The 16692-nt window shown below is 38.4% G+C and overlaps 1 protein-coding gene across 9 annotated transcripts in view; it reads left to right on the top strand.

Annotated features, from left to right (window-relative positions):
- GRM8 (glutamate metabotropic receptor 8) overlaps positions 1 to 16692 on the top strand; it is an 850565-nt gene that overhangs the window by 678308 nt on the left and 155565 nt on the right. For all 9 annotated transcript variants that reach the window (XM_004471660.3, XM_071215255.1, XM_058297320.1 and 6 more), the window contains one exon: positions 2116 to 2252. In XM_004471660.3, the coding sequence (XP_004471717.1) occupies positions 2116 to 2252 (137 nt within the window). The remainder of the gene's footprint in view (positions 1 to 2115; positions 2253 to 16692) is intronic.

Raw genomic sequence — 16692 nt, 5'->3', positions numbered from 1 at the left:
ATTTTTCAAAATGGTATGTAAATGTCAGGAAGTGATGATGTTAATGTGAAATTCATAATTGGTATCTGTTTTTCTAGGTAGAAATAATCTCTTTTTCATTTGAATTTCCATAATCCATTGTCCAGAAATAATTTAAAAAACTTTCAATGGCCTTACTATTAGTATGAGTTTTATATACTTAAATATATATACCAGTGAAAATGAGAATGAAAATAAAAATATAATAATAATGTATAATTCACCCATGCACTATTCTAAGCACCTCACAAATGTTGATTCATTTAATTCTCATATTCTATGAGAAAAGTTTCCTTATTACTCCATTTTACAGATGATGAAACTGAGTATATAAGAAACTAACCTGTCCAAGTTTAGGGAAGATTTTGGTCAGGTATGGCCAATGGGTGTCCACTGGAGTACCTAAGGAATAACCAAGGCAATACTGGTTGATTGGAGAGCCCTTATTTTATTCCCCAATCCTTCATTTTTTCTTGTTGTATGGATAAAGTTATTTCCCATATGAACTAATAATAATCATAATACTGTAAATGTGTACAGCTCTCTTAAGACTACAAAATATGTTTATATTCATTGCTAAGTACCTATGGGACTGGTAAGGAGAACGAGCCATACACAAGTTGTGAAAATAAATGAGGGCTGGAGTTGGCCTGGACACACCACTCCTGACTCAGGGCAGTGCTCTTTTCTCCACTCTGTACTATCACATATGGTCTTAGCAGTTTTTACAGGTACTGGTTGCCTGTGGTGACATCAGAGACCTCACCCTGTGTTCAAATTTTAGTGAGCTTCCAGGGTATAGAGAATATTAGACAACTATTTAATACTACAAAACTACCTTAATTGTTGCTGTGTGACCATGATTGTATACATTTGCAAATAACTGTATATTTTTTGTGATACAGCCACCTATTTTGTTTAATAATTTAAATATTTCAGAATTTTATGATTATTGAAATTTAGTACAATAATGCCCCAGATACAAGAAATTCATTATAAGATGGAAATGTATACATTTGACATAAATAACTACTGGGGGTATATATTGTTGAGGACTACAACATGAAGGGGAGATAGCATAATGGGGAAACTTTCAAGTATAGTACAAAAATTAAATTTGATTTGTTGTGAGAAGAAATTTAAAGAAGAGGCACTGCAGAGAGAAGATAGGTACAAAGAAAAGGGACTGGTAGCAGATGAATCTATAAAGATAGCTTGAGAAGGTGAAGGGGGAGGAAGGGTCTATAGGCTGTTAGAGAACAAGGAGAGTCTGTGTAGATAGTGGGACTAGATGGAACAAGAAAACATTGGGGTGGTGATTCCTTTCTATTGTGAAAACCTGTGATTGTATAAAAGTTAATAAGAAGGAAAGTAAAAGTGAGCAGAAGCTATTAAAAGAAAGTATGAAAGCTTCAGAGAGAAATGGGAGTTTAGAAAAGACGGCCATTCTTGCATGCTGCTGCTCTGACATCGACACTAGTCACAGTGAATCAGGGGAGCTTTTATAAAATGAACAGAGTTGGAACTTCCCAGCAATCACTGCCTCGACCATTGAGAGATTCCCAGCACTAGCCCACATTAATACTCTCTTGTGCAGAGGTAGTAGAAGCAGAGGCTTAGAAAAGAAATTGAATAGGACAACTGCTTCAGAGTGGAATTCAATACAGGATCAAGTAAAGCCCTGGGGAATCTGGCTGGGACTTTCTGACATATTTTGAGCTGCCATTAGTAGTTCATATTGTACAACTGATCTTATTTTCTTATGCTCTTCTCTCTTAATTGCCATTCTATGTATCCAGTACTGAATATTCAGCCTATCCATTTTAATTTATTTAGCAGTTATGTACATTGCTTAATTTGGATACTCATCATTTACATAACATAAAGCACATCTTATTCTTATATGTAAATCTAGAATTCTTTTTATGTAAATGATACTATTCTATCAAGAATGACTGTGTATGTATTTATTATAATCTCCATATCTCTGACTACACACAATATATCTTTATCTACCATTCTTTCTAGAAAATTAATAAGCTCAGCAGACTATCTTACTAAACCTGTTTATTAACATTGTTTTCTAAACTTTTATAGGTAGTGCTGGAACACCTGTCACTTTTAATGAAAACGGCGATGCTCCAGGACGTTATGATATCTTCCAGTATCAAATAACCAACAAAAGTACAGAATACAAAATCATTGGGCACTGGACCAATCAGCTTCATCTAAAAGCAAGTATCAGTATAAATGTACATTAGTGTATTTAGCTCACTCTGGAGGAAAAATGTTTTGTATTTAATTATACATTTTTGTTAGAATAAATTTTCTTGTAAATAAATCTTTATAAAATGTATTTCTTAATCTTTCCTTCAACTTTAAAAGGTTGTGGAAAGTTTTAAAATTCTAAAGGTAATGCTCCTGATATCGATAAGGATTTAACGAAAGATCTCATATCCTTTTAATTGGCTATATACACTTAGGGGAATTTTGTCCTTTCCTGAAAACACACTTATTCAGGTCTCTGCAATTGTGTGTGTGTGTGTGTGTGTGTGTGTGTGTGGTGTGGTGACCGAGTGTGCCATAAATTTTAAAGTTTGGGTTTAAAAACTATTGTATATCCCCTGTGCCACATCATAAGGTGAGACCTGATGGCTACACGGAATTGATAAAAAATGAGCCATGGTCTGTACCTACATGACCGCTTTCAACTGTAGCTCGAGAGTTGTCACATGCTAAGTGTTGGTGAGATGATTTCACAGCCCCTCTTAGGGCTGCCTGCTGTCGCTGTCAAGTTGAGGCCTTCTCGAGGACCAGTGCTCACGAATTGTGCAGTTCCTACAGGTGGCCACGTGAGGGCGTCTTGGAGTGCTCAGCTCGAGTAGGCATCTGGTGTGCGGAAGCCACGCAGCCTCCCGAGGCTCAGGCTCTTCCCACCCGAGTAGGTTGAGACCCTGCGGGAGTGTCACGTGGGGATGGCGGTGCGTGCCTGGTTGGATGTGCCCGGGGCAAGGCGGTGACTCAGGACACGGTTCTCCCGAGACTTTGGGGAGAACTGCCAGGCACCGGCACCCACGAATGATAAGGGGCGCTGGAGCAGGAAGCCAGTCCTGAAGTTGACGGCTAAGAGAGGTTCAGGGGGTCGCTGGGCACGCGGCTGGCGGTGGCAGGTGGCAGGGTGGGGATGGTGGAGGGCTGGTTGGAGCAGCGTCTGTTTACTGCCGACTGAGGAAGTATTTCACCCTTTAACAGGCCGCGGCGCCGTAGCAGTGCGCACTGGCTTCTTCAGAGGTGGGAGAGTAGGGAACAAGCCCCGCAGTCTCGAGCAAGGATTGCCGTTCATTCATAAGGAAGCCTTCCCACAGAAGTATAGGACTATGACAAACTTTGTGGCCAAGGAATCACTATAACAACAGCAATGTTCTCTTTCAAACAGTTTCAAATAAACTAGGAACTTAGGGCAGCCAATATGTGTTTCAATCTTTCCTCGTTCTCAAAGATGCCATAATACTGCGAGAGTCGAGTTCGTTTCCTAAGTGAATGATTAAATTCATTCCCTAGCTAGAGCAAATCCCAGCTAGAAAGTAAAGTATGACACAGATGAGGCGTGTGGATAGATTTCACTCGTGCTTGTGTGTGACACGTGTGCATGTGCTTTCATGTGTTTGAACCTGTTCAGAAGACATCAACTTGGAATTTTTAATACATTTTCACCTCTTTATGTCCAAATGTGGCCCTTGAAGCGGTTTATGCTTCATCTTTCATCCAGAAACTCAGCAATAAAGCAGATGAGAAATAAAATGAGACTATGTATGATTTAGTGTCCCTTTGGAATGACTTCCTGGTAATTATCACAGCTCTGCATCCAATATTGCATGGAGAAGGCTGATGTTTCCATTTATTTTTGTACTATTTAAGACCTCCTATCTACAATTTACTACATGTTGCAATTTGATAAAATCTTATCCATTGTTCTGGAATGCAAATTGACACTTATTGAAATATAGCTTTGGTAACTCCAGAGGCTACTAATACCTATCTGAAAGTCCATGCCTTTTCTGCAAAAGTCCTTTTGAAAGTGGCCCTGTGTGAAATAACTTAAACGTGAAAAGAAATTGACAAGGGTTAAAAGAGGAAAGCTACTTTTTTTTTTTTTACTTTTACTGAGGCCAAACTGCCAATATAAATCACAAGAATTATACTCTTGTGATTAAGGATTTACTTAACAAAATTCAGTGGTTGAGAAATACTTGGTACCTGCAGTAATATGCAATGCAAAGATACCTAAAATAATTGTATATGCAAATACACACAGATATATACACACATTTACATATCCTATTTACTTTCATATTGAATCTCAAGCTGCTCTTTTATGTTCATTTAACAGTGCTTGAAAGTTTTATGTTTATTATGCTACTGTTCATAAAATATAACAAAACAATTTGTAAAAATTACTTCTCATGAGTGATTATGTTCATTTATAACTATATACCACTGCTAGTTTTATGAAACAAAGAAAATGCAGCTCTCAAGAGAAAATAGGGAAGGAGACTATAGGGAGAGTTTATATCAAAGGTTGAATTCTGGGGATTATCAAGACAAAACAAAAGGACTGTTTCTATTTGGGTGTAGGATCATTCACCTGCATGAAAATGGATTAGGGGGTGCTTGGAAAACTGCTGACATGCTAAATATTGTACGTATGATCCCAGGCAAGGCTTCAAACCATCCCATGTCTGTTTCATCATCTGTACCCTGGAAACTTTAGTAGCACCTACCTCATATGTTGTAATAATTAAATGACAATACATTAAAGCACATAGACCAGTGTCTAGCACATGTGAGAGCAATAAATATTAGTTATCCATAGCTCGTGATTCTTTATGGTCAGTGGGAGATCTGGTAATGAGTGTGGTGGGCAGAAAAGTGAAGACCCTGTTGGAAGAAGCACTTGGATTGTTTCAGAAAATTCAGAGAGAACCTCCATACTTAAAATTCTTACCACTTGTTCCCCCAGCCAGTTGTTTCTGTCTTTAATATTGTACTTATTACTCTAAAAATCCAAATCTATATGCATTTAAAAATGAAGTTTATTTTAGAAAAATACAGTTTCTTTTCTTATAGTAGCATATGGTTAGGTATTGTCACCTCTCCAGTTAACTTGGAATGGATTTAATAAGTTCATATTGTGCGCATCCCATGTGCTAGCGGTTGGGAGTAGAGTGAATGTTCTCCCTGCTCACAGTCTAGAATGGGATACAGGCACTCAAACCAATGATTCCAGTGTGGGAGGCAGGTGCACTGATGGAGGTAGTACAGGATTTTTCCAGTGGCAGCCCAGAGAAGGGCTCCTAATCTAGCCTGACTGCTGGGGGTGGGGGCACAAAAGTGAGGGCAAGGGAGGGTACAGAGAGGAAGCTTTACTCTTCACTATATATTCCATCCCTCCTTATCCTCTTAAACCAGATTTATGATCAGCTTCACAGTCTCAATGGTAAGCATTTATCAGCCAGTTATTGGACTCAATTCTGCTTGTTTTCAGAGAGCCAGTTTTTCAGTCTGATTTCAACCATAGGACAATTTTGTACAACAGCGAATATATATTAGGCATACTCAAGCGCAGCGAATTTGCCCTAATATATCGTAGTGACGTGAATAATTTGAAGAATAAACAGATTATTCTTTTCTTTTTCCTGGAAAATGTCTGAGGTATTTTATTTCCTCAAAAGCATTGTCTTTATTGTTCTAAATATTGTTGGAACTAACATACGTTCTTAATTTAGCAACTAAATTCAGTTAGTATAATTTGTTTATTTTGAATCAGGTTTGTACTTAGGAATCGCAGTCCACGCATGTACGCTGTCCTATCTAAATACCTGAGAGTGAAAATTTGAACATGGGGCCTCTCTGCTTTGTTAGGCTGACATTTTCAAGAGGTGGGTTGTCTTTCTTAGTGATTACAAAACATATTGTAACCTAGAAGTTCTGAGTCAACAGCAGAGCCTGAACTGGGAAAAGAACAGCCACCTGCTGCTTTGCATCTGGGCCTAAAGTAACTCTGGGCTCACTGTTTCATGCTTCCTAACACAATCACTTTTGTGGATTACTGTAGGAATGAGACATGCATTTTGTTCATTTCTCTTCTTTGCTCCTATTTTTATTAAAGTAAATAATGTAAAAATAAAAATTGTAAAGGAAAGTGACTTCACCAGAGTGTCTCAGACCAAATAATTAGTGGCCCAGTGTCACTTGGAAGGCTGATTTGAAGAAAAAGAGCATCATTAAACCTCATTTAATTTTTGAACGGGTCACTCCATTGATGAGAATAACTCTTGACAAGTAGTCAAGACTTGGTTTCCTCATTTCTTGAGTGGGTGTGGCAGTTTGGTATTGTTCATGAATTCTAAAAATAGATATTGGATTGTGTTTGTAAACTGGTCTGTTCCTTTGGGTGTATTAGGCTCAGAGGTATCGCTTTTACTTTATTAAATCAGGATTAGGGATTTTATTTGACCATGTCATTAGGACAATTCCATTTGAGTCTCCACCCCTCACCCCCACCCCCCACCGCCTTTGTGGGCCATATAAAGGGATGCTCAATCAGAGACAGGGTAATAAATACACAAAGAAGGAGAACAAAGAGAGTTGAATTTTGACATTGGAGCCCAGGGGAGAGTGCCGAGTCATTCGTCTGATAGTTTACAGCTGACCTTGTGGAGAGAGCAGAGCAGCTGAGCCTGGAAGGAGATGAGCCCCAGGGGTAGAGAGATGAGCCTTATGCCAGCCAACAGCTGAGATCAGAAGAAGCTGGGACCGTAGAGCTTTAAGAGAGAAAGGAAGACTGAACCCTCTCGAACACTGGCAGTCATCTTGCTCCAACACATGGTAACAGACTTTGGAGAGGGAAGTAACTTACTCTTTTTATTTTATTTTGTAATTATCTTTTTTTAAAGTTAATAGAGCACACAAAATGTTACATTAAAAAACATAAGAGGTTCCCATATACCCCACTCCCCACCTCCAACCCCATCATTTTTTTAATTGTATTTTTTTTGAAGATACATAGATCAAAGAAATGTTACATTAAGAAATATGAGGTTCCCATCTACCCCCCAACCCCCACACCCCACTCCTCCCACATCAACAACCTCTTTCATCATTGTGGTACATTCATTGCATTTGGTGAATTTATTTCGAGCACTGCTGCACCACATGGATAATAGTTTACATTGCAGTTTACACTCTCCCCCAGCACATTCAGTGGGTTATGGCAGGATATATAATGTTCAGCATCTGTCCCTGCAATATCATTTAGGACAACTCCAAGTCCTGAAAATGCCCCCACATCACATCTCTTCTTCCCTCTCCCTATGCTCAGGAACTACCATGACCGCTTTCTCCACATCAATGCTACCATTTTTTCCATTACTAGTTCCATTAGTTCTATAGTAGAATATCAGTAAGTCCACTCTAATCCATATTTTATTCCTCCATCCTGTGGACCCTGGGATGGTGATGTCCACTCCACCTCTATATCAAGAGGGGGCTTAATTCCACATGGATGATAGATGCAATTCTCCTGCTTGTGGTTGTAGGCACTCTCGGTTCCCTGTTGTGGTGGTTGACATCTTCACTTCCCAATTAGCTAACCTGGGTATGTCCAATGAACCAGAGAGTAGGAGTTGCAACTCTGCTGAGATTCAGGGCCCAGCTGGCATATGGAAAGTCCAGAGATTCAAGTCTCCTGGGTATATATCAATGCTAGTGCCAACCCACAGGCTCAGTAAAAGTGACAGAAGAGGCATTGTAGAAAGGTCACATCTGAGTCCAACTCCATCACATTCAGAAGCACAAATTCCAAAGTAAGGCCCACTGGCATGACACTGAATGCCAGAGCCATTTGCCATGACCATAGAACCTGTGGGTCTCTATAGCCCTCAGGAGAACCAGTACCTGGGGTTGAATCTCCTTTGGCTGTCTCTGAGGCGTGCATAAGTGCGACCCCTCTGATGACCTTCCAACTCTTATTTGAAGACTGTTACCATATAAACTAATTTATCTTTGCCATTTCCCCCTTTTATTCAAGGTCAAAAAGCAGTTTTTAACACATCATCCTACATGTAGGCTGAGATATTCTGCTGATCTGAGTTGACCCTTTTATTCAAGGTCTCTTTCTAGTTGCATCATGAGTTAGCAATTGGTAGTAATCCCTCGGTGCCAGGAGGCTCATCCCCAGGAGTCATGTCCCACACTGTGGGGAAGGTAATGCATTTCATGCTGAGTTTGGCTTAGAGAGTGGCCACATTTGAGCAACATGGAGGCTTTCAGGAGGTAACTCTTAGGCACCCTGCAGCTCTAAGCCTAATTCATAATTCAGGTGCATAGGCTCATAAGCATAGTCATCAGTATCAAAAGCTCATCATTGGATCATCCTTCTTCACTGGTCTTTGTCATTGCATTTGGGGGATTGTTGCTGTTCCGTTGGGGAATGTGACAGAGCTCCCCTGGGTAGGAACTCAGCACTCCCTCAGTTGTTGTTTGTAACTGTAACTACTATGAAAATACCCAACATATATCCAAACATTTTTATGTACCCTAAATACATGCCCTGGAGAACTTTCTCCCAACCATATTGTGCTCCCCATCAATAACACCCCACCACAGAGTTCCTCCCCTGCTGTAGATGAACATCTCTGTGGTCAAGAACTTTTTCAAAAATGAAGCTTAATGTATTGCCAAATTCAATTAATAGGAAAATGAAATATAGTGATGGTAAAGATTAGAAATAGAATACATACTAATTTAACAAAACTAAAATAAAGTAAAAATAAATTGGGGTATTAAAAAATTAAAAATATTATAAAGCTTTGTTTTTGATGCTTTGCCTTTCATCACAGTAATAGCTGTTGCCCTGTATATACAGTGGCAAGGCAATTTCTTTGATTCCTTCCTTAGTGTCTACTTTTTAAGTTTTTAATTTTTAATTTTGTGTTCAAAAAAGTTTTAGATCACAGTAATTCACATGTACAATATATATATCCAACATAAACCCTTTTCCCCCATCCCCAGCAATGATCTTTTTACATGTTCATGTTATATTTGCTGCAGCTAATGTACAGATATTGAAACACAGCTATCAAACATGGTTCCATTTTGGTCTATATTATGGTTTATATTTTAGACTGTACAATATTCTGAATTTTTAGTTACTTTATGTTTTACATTATGGTTTCCATTTTAGCCTATGTATATAGGCTTAAAACACTTCCATTACCCTCCAATTACCCTGTTTCCATCTATACTATATCTCTCCCCCCCCCCCCTCAGGACTCACAGTGACAATTAATCTTCACTATCTGAAGGACCAGATTCACAGATACTTGCAACAATGCTGATGGCTTGAGATACTATACTGCCCTAACCCATTGGGAGCCACCATTTCTCTCAAGAGACATAATTTCCTCTGTTTGAGAACATCAGGTCTCCCAGGATGTGGATACAACATCACACTCATTGTATGGCTCTCCACCCAATGATATAACACACTATGACAAAATGGGCACTCACACACTCCCTAGAAGCCTGCCCCTGTGCTAGATGATCCCCCTTAGGCACCTTAAACAGGTAATCCTTTCTTATTATATTTTCTAAAGAGTTTTCTCAACATTATAGTTTCAACCACATACCTGGCAATCTCCCATGTTCAACTGTTCCCCCAGCCCTCCCCCCAATTCCTTGGGCCATCTGACTCATCCTCCCAATCATAGCCCCCTCAAGCCTGCAAAGCCACACCCAAAGGTATCCCTATGCCCCCATCTTATCCCTTCCCTGTATGAATACTTAACCTCCAGTTTATCATGTAGGTGTAGCTCACAACCTTCTTCTCACTCCAACTTCCTTTAAGTCTATCATCCAGTCTCTAGCTCTCTGAGATAGCTTGGTTTGCTTATTTCATATTAGAGAGGTCATGTAATATTTGTCCTTCAATACCTGGCTTTCTTCACTCAACATAAGGTCCTCAAGATTCACTCATGTTATCCCATGTGTTTGTACTGTATTCTTTCTTATAGCTGAGTGGTATTCCATTATATATATATACCACATTTTATTTATCCATTCATCTGTTGATGGGCATTTGAGTTGATTCCAACTTTTGGCAATAATGAATAATGCTGCTATGAACATTGGTGTGCATATATTGGTTTGTGTCCTTGTTTTCAGTTCTTCTGGGTATATCCCCAGCAGTGGAATTGCTGGGTCATATGGCAAAGCTATAGCTAGTTTATTGAGAAACCGCCAAACTGTCCTTCAGAATGACTGGATCCTTCTGCATTCCCACCAGCAGTGGACGAGAGTTCCTATTCCTCCACGTCCTCTCCAACACTTGTAGTCTTCGGTGTTTTTGATAGCCACCAGTCTTATGGTAGTAAGATGGTATCTCATTGTAGTTTTGATTTGCATTTCCCTAATAACTAGTGATTCTGAACATTTTTTCATGTTTCTTTTTAGTCATTTGTATTTCTTCTTTGGAGAAGCATCTGTTCAAATCTCTTGCCCATTTTTAAAATAGGTTGTCTTTTTATTTTGGAGATATAGGAGTTCTTTGTATATACAGGATATTAGTTTCCTATCAGATATATATTTACCAAATATTTTCTCCAATTGGGTAGGCTGTCTTTTCACTTTCTTGACAAACTCCTTTGAGGTGCAAAAGGCTTTAATTTCTAGGAAATCCCATTTACCTATTTGTACTTTTGCTGCTTGTGCTTTGGTTCATGAAGCCATTTCCTCTTACAAGGTCTTGTAGATGCTTCCCTACATTGTTTTCCAAGGTCTTTATGGTCTGGGCTCTTATATTTCAGTCTTTCATCCATCTTGAGTTAATTTTTGAATAAGGTATGATATGGTAATCCTCTTTCATTCTTTTGCATATGGATATCCAGTTTTCCAGGCACCATTTGTTGAAGAGGCCATTCTCTCCCAGTTGAATGGGCTTGGTGACCTTGTTGAATATCATATGACTGTATATATGAGGATCTATAACAGAACTCTCAATTCAGTTCCATTAGTCAGTGTGCCTATCCCTGTGCCAATACCATGCTGTTTTCACTGCTCTAGCTTTGTAGGATGTTTTGAAGTCAGGTAGTATGATTCCTCCAATTTCATTTTTCTTTTTCAATATGCCTTTGGCTATTTGGGGCCTTTTTCCCTTTCAAATAAATTTCTTAGTTTTTCTAGTTCATTAAAAAAGGCTGTGCTGATTTTTATTGGGATTGCATTGAATCTGTAGATCAGTTTTGGTAGGATAGACATCTTAAAAATATTAATCTTTCTATCCATGAACAGGGAATATTCTTCAATTTATTTAGGTCTTCTTTGAGTTCCTTGAACAGTGTTGTGTAGTTTTCTGTGTATAAGTCTTTTACATCTTCAGTTAAATTTATTCCTAGGTATTTGATTTTTTTAATTTCCTATTGTAAATGGTATTTGGTTCTTGATTTCCTCCTCAGATTGCTCACTATTGATGTGCAGAAATGCTACTGATTTTTGCACATTGATCTTATAACCTGCGACTTTACTGAACTCATTTATAAGTTCTAAAAGATTTGTTGTAGACTTCTGAGGGCTTTCCATGTATTGGATCATGCCATTTGTAAACAGTGAAGTTTTGACTTCTTCCTTTCCAATTTGGATTCCTTTTATATCTGGTTCTTGCTTCAGTGCTCAAGCAAGTACTTGTAACACAATGTTAAATAGAAGGAGTGATAGTGGGCATCCTTGTCTTGTTCCTGACCTTAGAGGGAGAGATTTTAGGATTTCACCATTGTAAATGATGTTAGCTGTGGGTTTTTCATATATAACCTTTACCATGTTCAGAAAGTTTCCTTCTATTCCTATCTTTTGCAGTGTTTTTATCAAGAAAGGGTGCTGTATTTTGTCAAATGCTTTTTCTGCATCTATAGATATAATCATGTGATTTTTTTTTGCTTCCCTCTGTCTATGTGGTGTATTACATTGATTGATTTTCTTCTGTTGAAACATCCTTGCATACCAGGAATGAATTCCATTTGGTCTTGGTGTATAATTCATTTGATGTGTTGTTGAGTATGATTAGCAAGTATTTTGTTGAGGATTTTCACATATAGGTTCATTAGAGAAATTGGTCAGTAATTTTCCTTTCTTGTGGTGTCTTTGTTTGGCTTTGGTATTAAGGTAATGTTGGCATCATAGAATGAGTTAGGCAATATTCCTTCTATTTCAATTTTTTGGAAGAGTTCAAGCAAGACTGGTGTTACTTCTTTCCAGAATGTTTTGTAGAATTCACCTGTGAAGCCATATCGCCCAGGGCTCTTCTTAGTTGGGGGTTTTTTAATGACTGATTCTATCTCTTTACTTGTGATTGGTTTGTTGAGATCATTGATTTCTTCTTTTGTCAATGTAGGCTGCTTATGTGTTTCTAGGAATTTGTCCATTTCCTCTAAATTGTTCTTCTTTTTGGAATATAGCTTTTCAAAATATCCTCTTATCATAGTCTTTATTTCTGTGTGGTCAGCGGTGTTATTTGCATCCTCTCTCTTTTTTTCTTTGTTAGTCTAGCTGAGTGTTTGCCAATTTTATTGAGCTTCTCTAAGAACCAGCTCTTTGTTTTATTTTTTCGAGTGCTTTCTTATTTTCTATTTCATTTAGTTCAGCTCTGATCTTTATTCTTTCTTTTTTTTCATCTTCCCTGGGGGTGAATTTGTTGTTTTTTTACTAATTCCTCCAAGTGTGCAGTTAGTTCTTCAATTTTAGCTCTTTCTTCTTTTTTGATGTATGAATTTATGGCTATGAATTTCCCTCTCAGTACAGCTTTTGCTGCATCCCTTAAGTTTTGGTATGTTGTGTTATCATTTTCATTAGTTTCAAGGTAGTTATTGATTTCTTTTGAGATTTCCTCCTGGACTCACTGTTTTTCTAAGAGTCTTTTGTTTAACTTCCATATCTTGGTGCCAAATCTGGGTCTCTGGCCCTTGCAGATTTCCAGCTATTCCACTGTGTTCAGAGAAAATATTTTTTATGATTTCAATCTTTCTGAATTCATTGAGACTTTCTTTGTGGCCTAGCATGTGGTCTATATTGGGGAATGATCCATGTGTACTATAAAAGAATGTATATCCTGCTGTATTTGGGTGAAATGGTCTTTATATAACTGTTAGGTCCAGATCTCTAATATATTGTTCAAAGTCTTTGTTTCTTTATTGATTCTCTTTTGAGATGATCTGTCCAGTGGTGATAGTGGTGTATTAAATTCCCCCACTATAATCATCGAGGCATCTATTCCTTCCCTTAGTTTTTGCAGTATTTCCCTTATGTATTTGGAGGCACCCTTGTTAGGGACATAAATGTTTATGACTGTTCTTTCTTCTTGAAGGATTATCCCTTTCATTAATATGTAGTGTCCATCTTTGTCTCTCACAATAGTTTTGCATTTAAAGTCTATTTTGTCCAATACTAATATAGTTACTACTGCCCTTTTTTTCGTTATTGTTTGTCTGTTAGATTGTTTTCCAGCCACTCACTTTTAATGTCCTTGAATCCCTGGGTCTAAGATGTGTTTCTTGTAGACAGCATATAGATGGGTCTTATTTCTTTATCCAATCTTCCAATCTGTGTCTCTTAACAGGTGAGTTTAATCCATTGACATTCTGTGTTATTACTTTGAAGGAATTACTTATATTAGCCATATTTTCTTTGGATTTGTGTTTGTCATATTTTGTTTGATCTTTTTTTCTCTTTTTGTCTTTTTAGTTGTTCTTACACTCTCCTCCAGCTCTGAGTCTCCTGTTTTTTTCTTTCCTTCTGCAGAACTTTCTTTAGTATTTCTTGAATGGCAGGTTTCTTGTTGGCATACTCTCTTAGTTTCTGTTTATCTGTGAATATTTTGAACTCTCCCTCATTTCTGAATGCTAGCTTTGATGGATAGAGCATTCTGGGTTGGAAATTTTTTCTTTTAGTACACTATGTCTTACCAGTGCCTTCTTGCCTCCATGGTTTCAGATGAGAAATCAGCACGTAATCTTTTGGAGCCTCCCTTGTATGTGATGGCTCTCTTCTCTTGCTTCTTTCAGTATTTTCTCTTTTCCTTGAGCATTGGATAATTTGACAAGTATATGTCTTGGGGTAGGCCTTTTGGGATTTATGCATTGGGGTGTGTTGTGCTTCCTGGACATGTACATGCATCTCCCTCAATAGGTTTGGGAAGTTTTCAGCCATTATTTCCTTCAGCACCCCTTCTGTCCTCTTTCCCTCCTCTTCTCATTCTGGGATGCCTATAATGTATATGTTTGTGTGTTCTGTGTTGTCATTCAGGTCCCTAAGTCCCTGCTGGATTTTTTCTATCTTTTTATTGATCAATTCTAATATCTGTTTGATTTCAGATATACTGTCTTCCGATTCACTAATTCTTTCCTCTGCCTCTTCAAATCTGCTTTTATTTGCTGGGAATGTATTTTTGATTTCTTGAATTGTGCTGTTCATCATCATCATATCTGTTATCTTTTTGTGTATGATTATAATTTCTTCTGTATGCTCTCCAAGTGTTTTCTTATCATCCTTAATTTCTTCCTTCACTTCATTAATTTGGTCCATGATATATGTTTTGAGAGCTTTGATTAGTTGTTTGATGTTCCAGTCCTCTTCCTGGTTTTTAGTTTGTTCATAGGATTGGCCCATGTTTTCATAATTATTGGCATGATTTGTAGTTTTTTTGTTACTGTCTGGTCATCATTTTATCTTGATGGGTTTATTCAGTTGATTAGCTTCTTCATCTAGTCTCAGTATTTAATTAGTTGTTGTTTTTGTGTGCGTGTTAAGGCTTCTGTTTATCACTTTGTTCTTCTTATTCTATTTCCTTGTTTTTTGCTATCTTCCCTTGAAGGAAAATATTAGGGCCAGAGAAAGCAAAAGCAGTAAAAAAAGAAAAAGCATAATAGTAATATTGATAATAAATGTTAGAAAAAGAACCATGTGAGATCTAGGAGAATCAATATTAAAGTCATGTAAGCTGTATAGAGTTATAATAGTAAAAAGTGAAGTACCTATCATGAGATAGTAAACTGAATATGGGGAGGAATACAGTATGAATTAAAAGGCCAGTGTGGTCAGGAGAGAGGGAAAGAGAATAGACAGGACAATAATATAAAGAGTGAATAAAAGACAGAAACAGAATAGAGGTATTAGAAATAAAAAGTGAGAAAAATTGGGGACTAAACAAAGAGAGGTGGATTGTAAAAGAAAGAATATACAATGGAGGATAGAAAGATGTAAAGGAAGGGGAATAGCATCGGTAGCCAAAATCAGTACAAAAAGAAAAGAGAAAATTGAGGATGAGGAAGCACAACAATTAAGAAACGCTCCCTGCAGCACCTAATATAAAAAAAGAAAAAAGAAGAAAACAAAAAGCAAGGAAAAAAAGCAAGCAAGAAAAAGTAAAAGAAAGAAAAAAGGGCTGTGGGGGGGGATAAAGAGGAAGGAAAAACAAGAAAACAAAGCAACAAAGAAGACCAGACAAGACCTCAAGCAAGGAATCCTCTTTGCAATTGAATAAACTTCTTAGAAGTCTGACCTTCCCCCTTTCTTCCTTCCTCACTTCCCTCTCTCCCAGGGCAGCAGGAAGGCTGTGTGAAGGGTCTCGAAGGAGATTCAAATGGGTCCCTGGTGAATCAACTCACCACAGAAAGTAGTGACTTAATTTCTTGAGAGAGAGAGCCCATACCTTACCATAACCCTAAATATGCTATTGGAAGCCTGCAAAGCATGTCCTACTATCTCTCTCCCTTAGGTGTGCTAAGGGAGGCTGGTTAATTCTGACTCCACCTTCTGCCAGACCAAGTTTCCTATCCCAGGGCATTTAGACAAATCTGGCTCTCTCAGCAGATTTGCCTCTCCTGTCTTCCTAGGCTCTCCCCAAGCCAGCTGATATGATCCTCAAAGCTCAGAAAAAAAAGGGGGGGGGGACCAGAAAATTGAACCTGTACTCCTCGGGCCCCTCTGCACCTCCCACCAAAACCCTCCCACTTCTGAGCTAGTCCAAGACCAGAAGAGGGCTAGGGGAATGCCGGATTTCGGAGAGTGCTGGGTTCGGGAAATGGAGGACTTGGGATATGTGGGTCTGTGGAATGTGGGTTATGGGGGTTCAGGGAACACGGGCTTGGGAATGCCGCCATGCAACTGGCAGTTTTCAGGGAATACTGCAGCCCTCAGCCCTAGGGGGAAGGGTTTTGCCTTCCCACAGTTTCCTACTTCAGTGTTAGAAACCCACAGTTTTACCTTGAGGATGCACTACTTTTGTCACAGTCTCTCCAGATCAACGTCCAGATACCTCCTGCTTTGTAGGTTCCTGAAATAGCCCACTCTGGCTGGATTCCGTCCCCACTCAGCCAGTCCTTTGTAGGAGAGATGACGATAGTGTATTCTGTTACTTATTCTTTTTTGCCTTGGGACTGTGAGCTTCTACCCCCAAATAAATACCCTCTATAAAAGCCAAAAGATTTATGGTTCTTTGCATCAGCATCCTTTTGGCTGACTAATACAGTGGGGATAATACTAAACTTATTATGAAGTTCAAATGCATTGAAATATAGTGTTCAAGAACAAGACTTCAAACCAGAAAGATGAAGTTTGAATCCTGAC

Source organism: Dasypus novemcinctus, chromosome 5 (assembly GCF_030445035.2).
Source record: "Dasypus novemcinctus isolate mDasNov1 chromosome 5, mDasNov1.1.hap2, whole genome shotgun sequence".
In the NCBI taxonomy this organism is placed as follows: Eukaryota; Metazoa; Chordata; class Mammalia; order Cingulata; family Dasypodidae; genus Dasypus; species Dasypus novemcinctus.
This window is presented reverse-complemented; position numbering and strand designations above follow the sequence as displayed.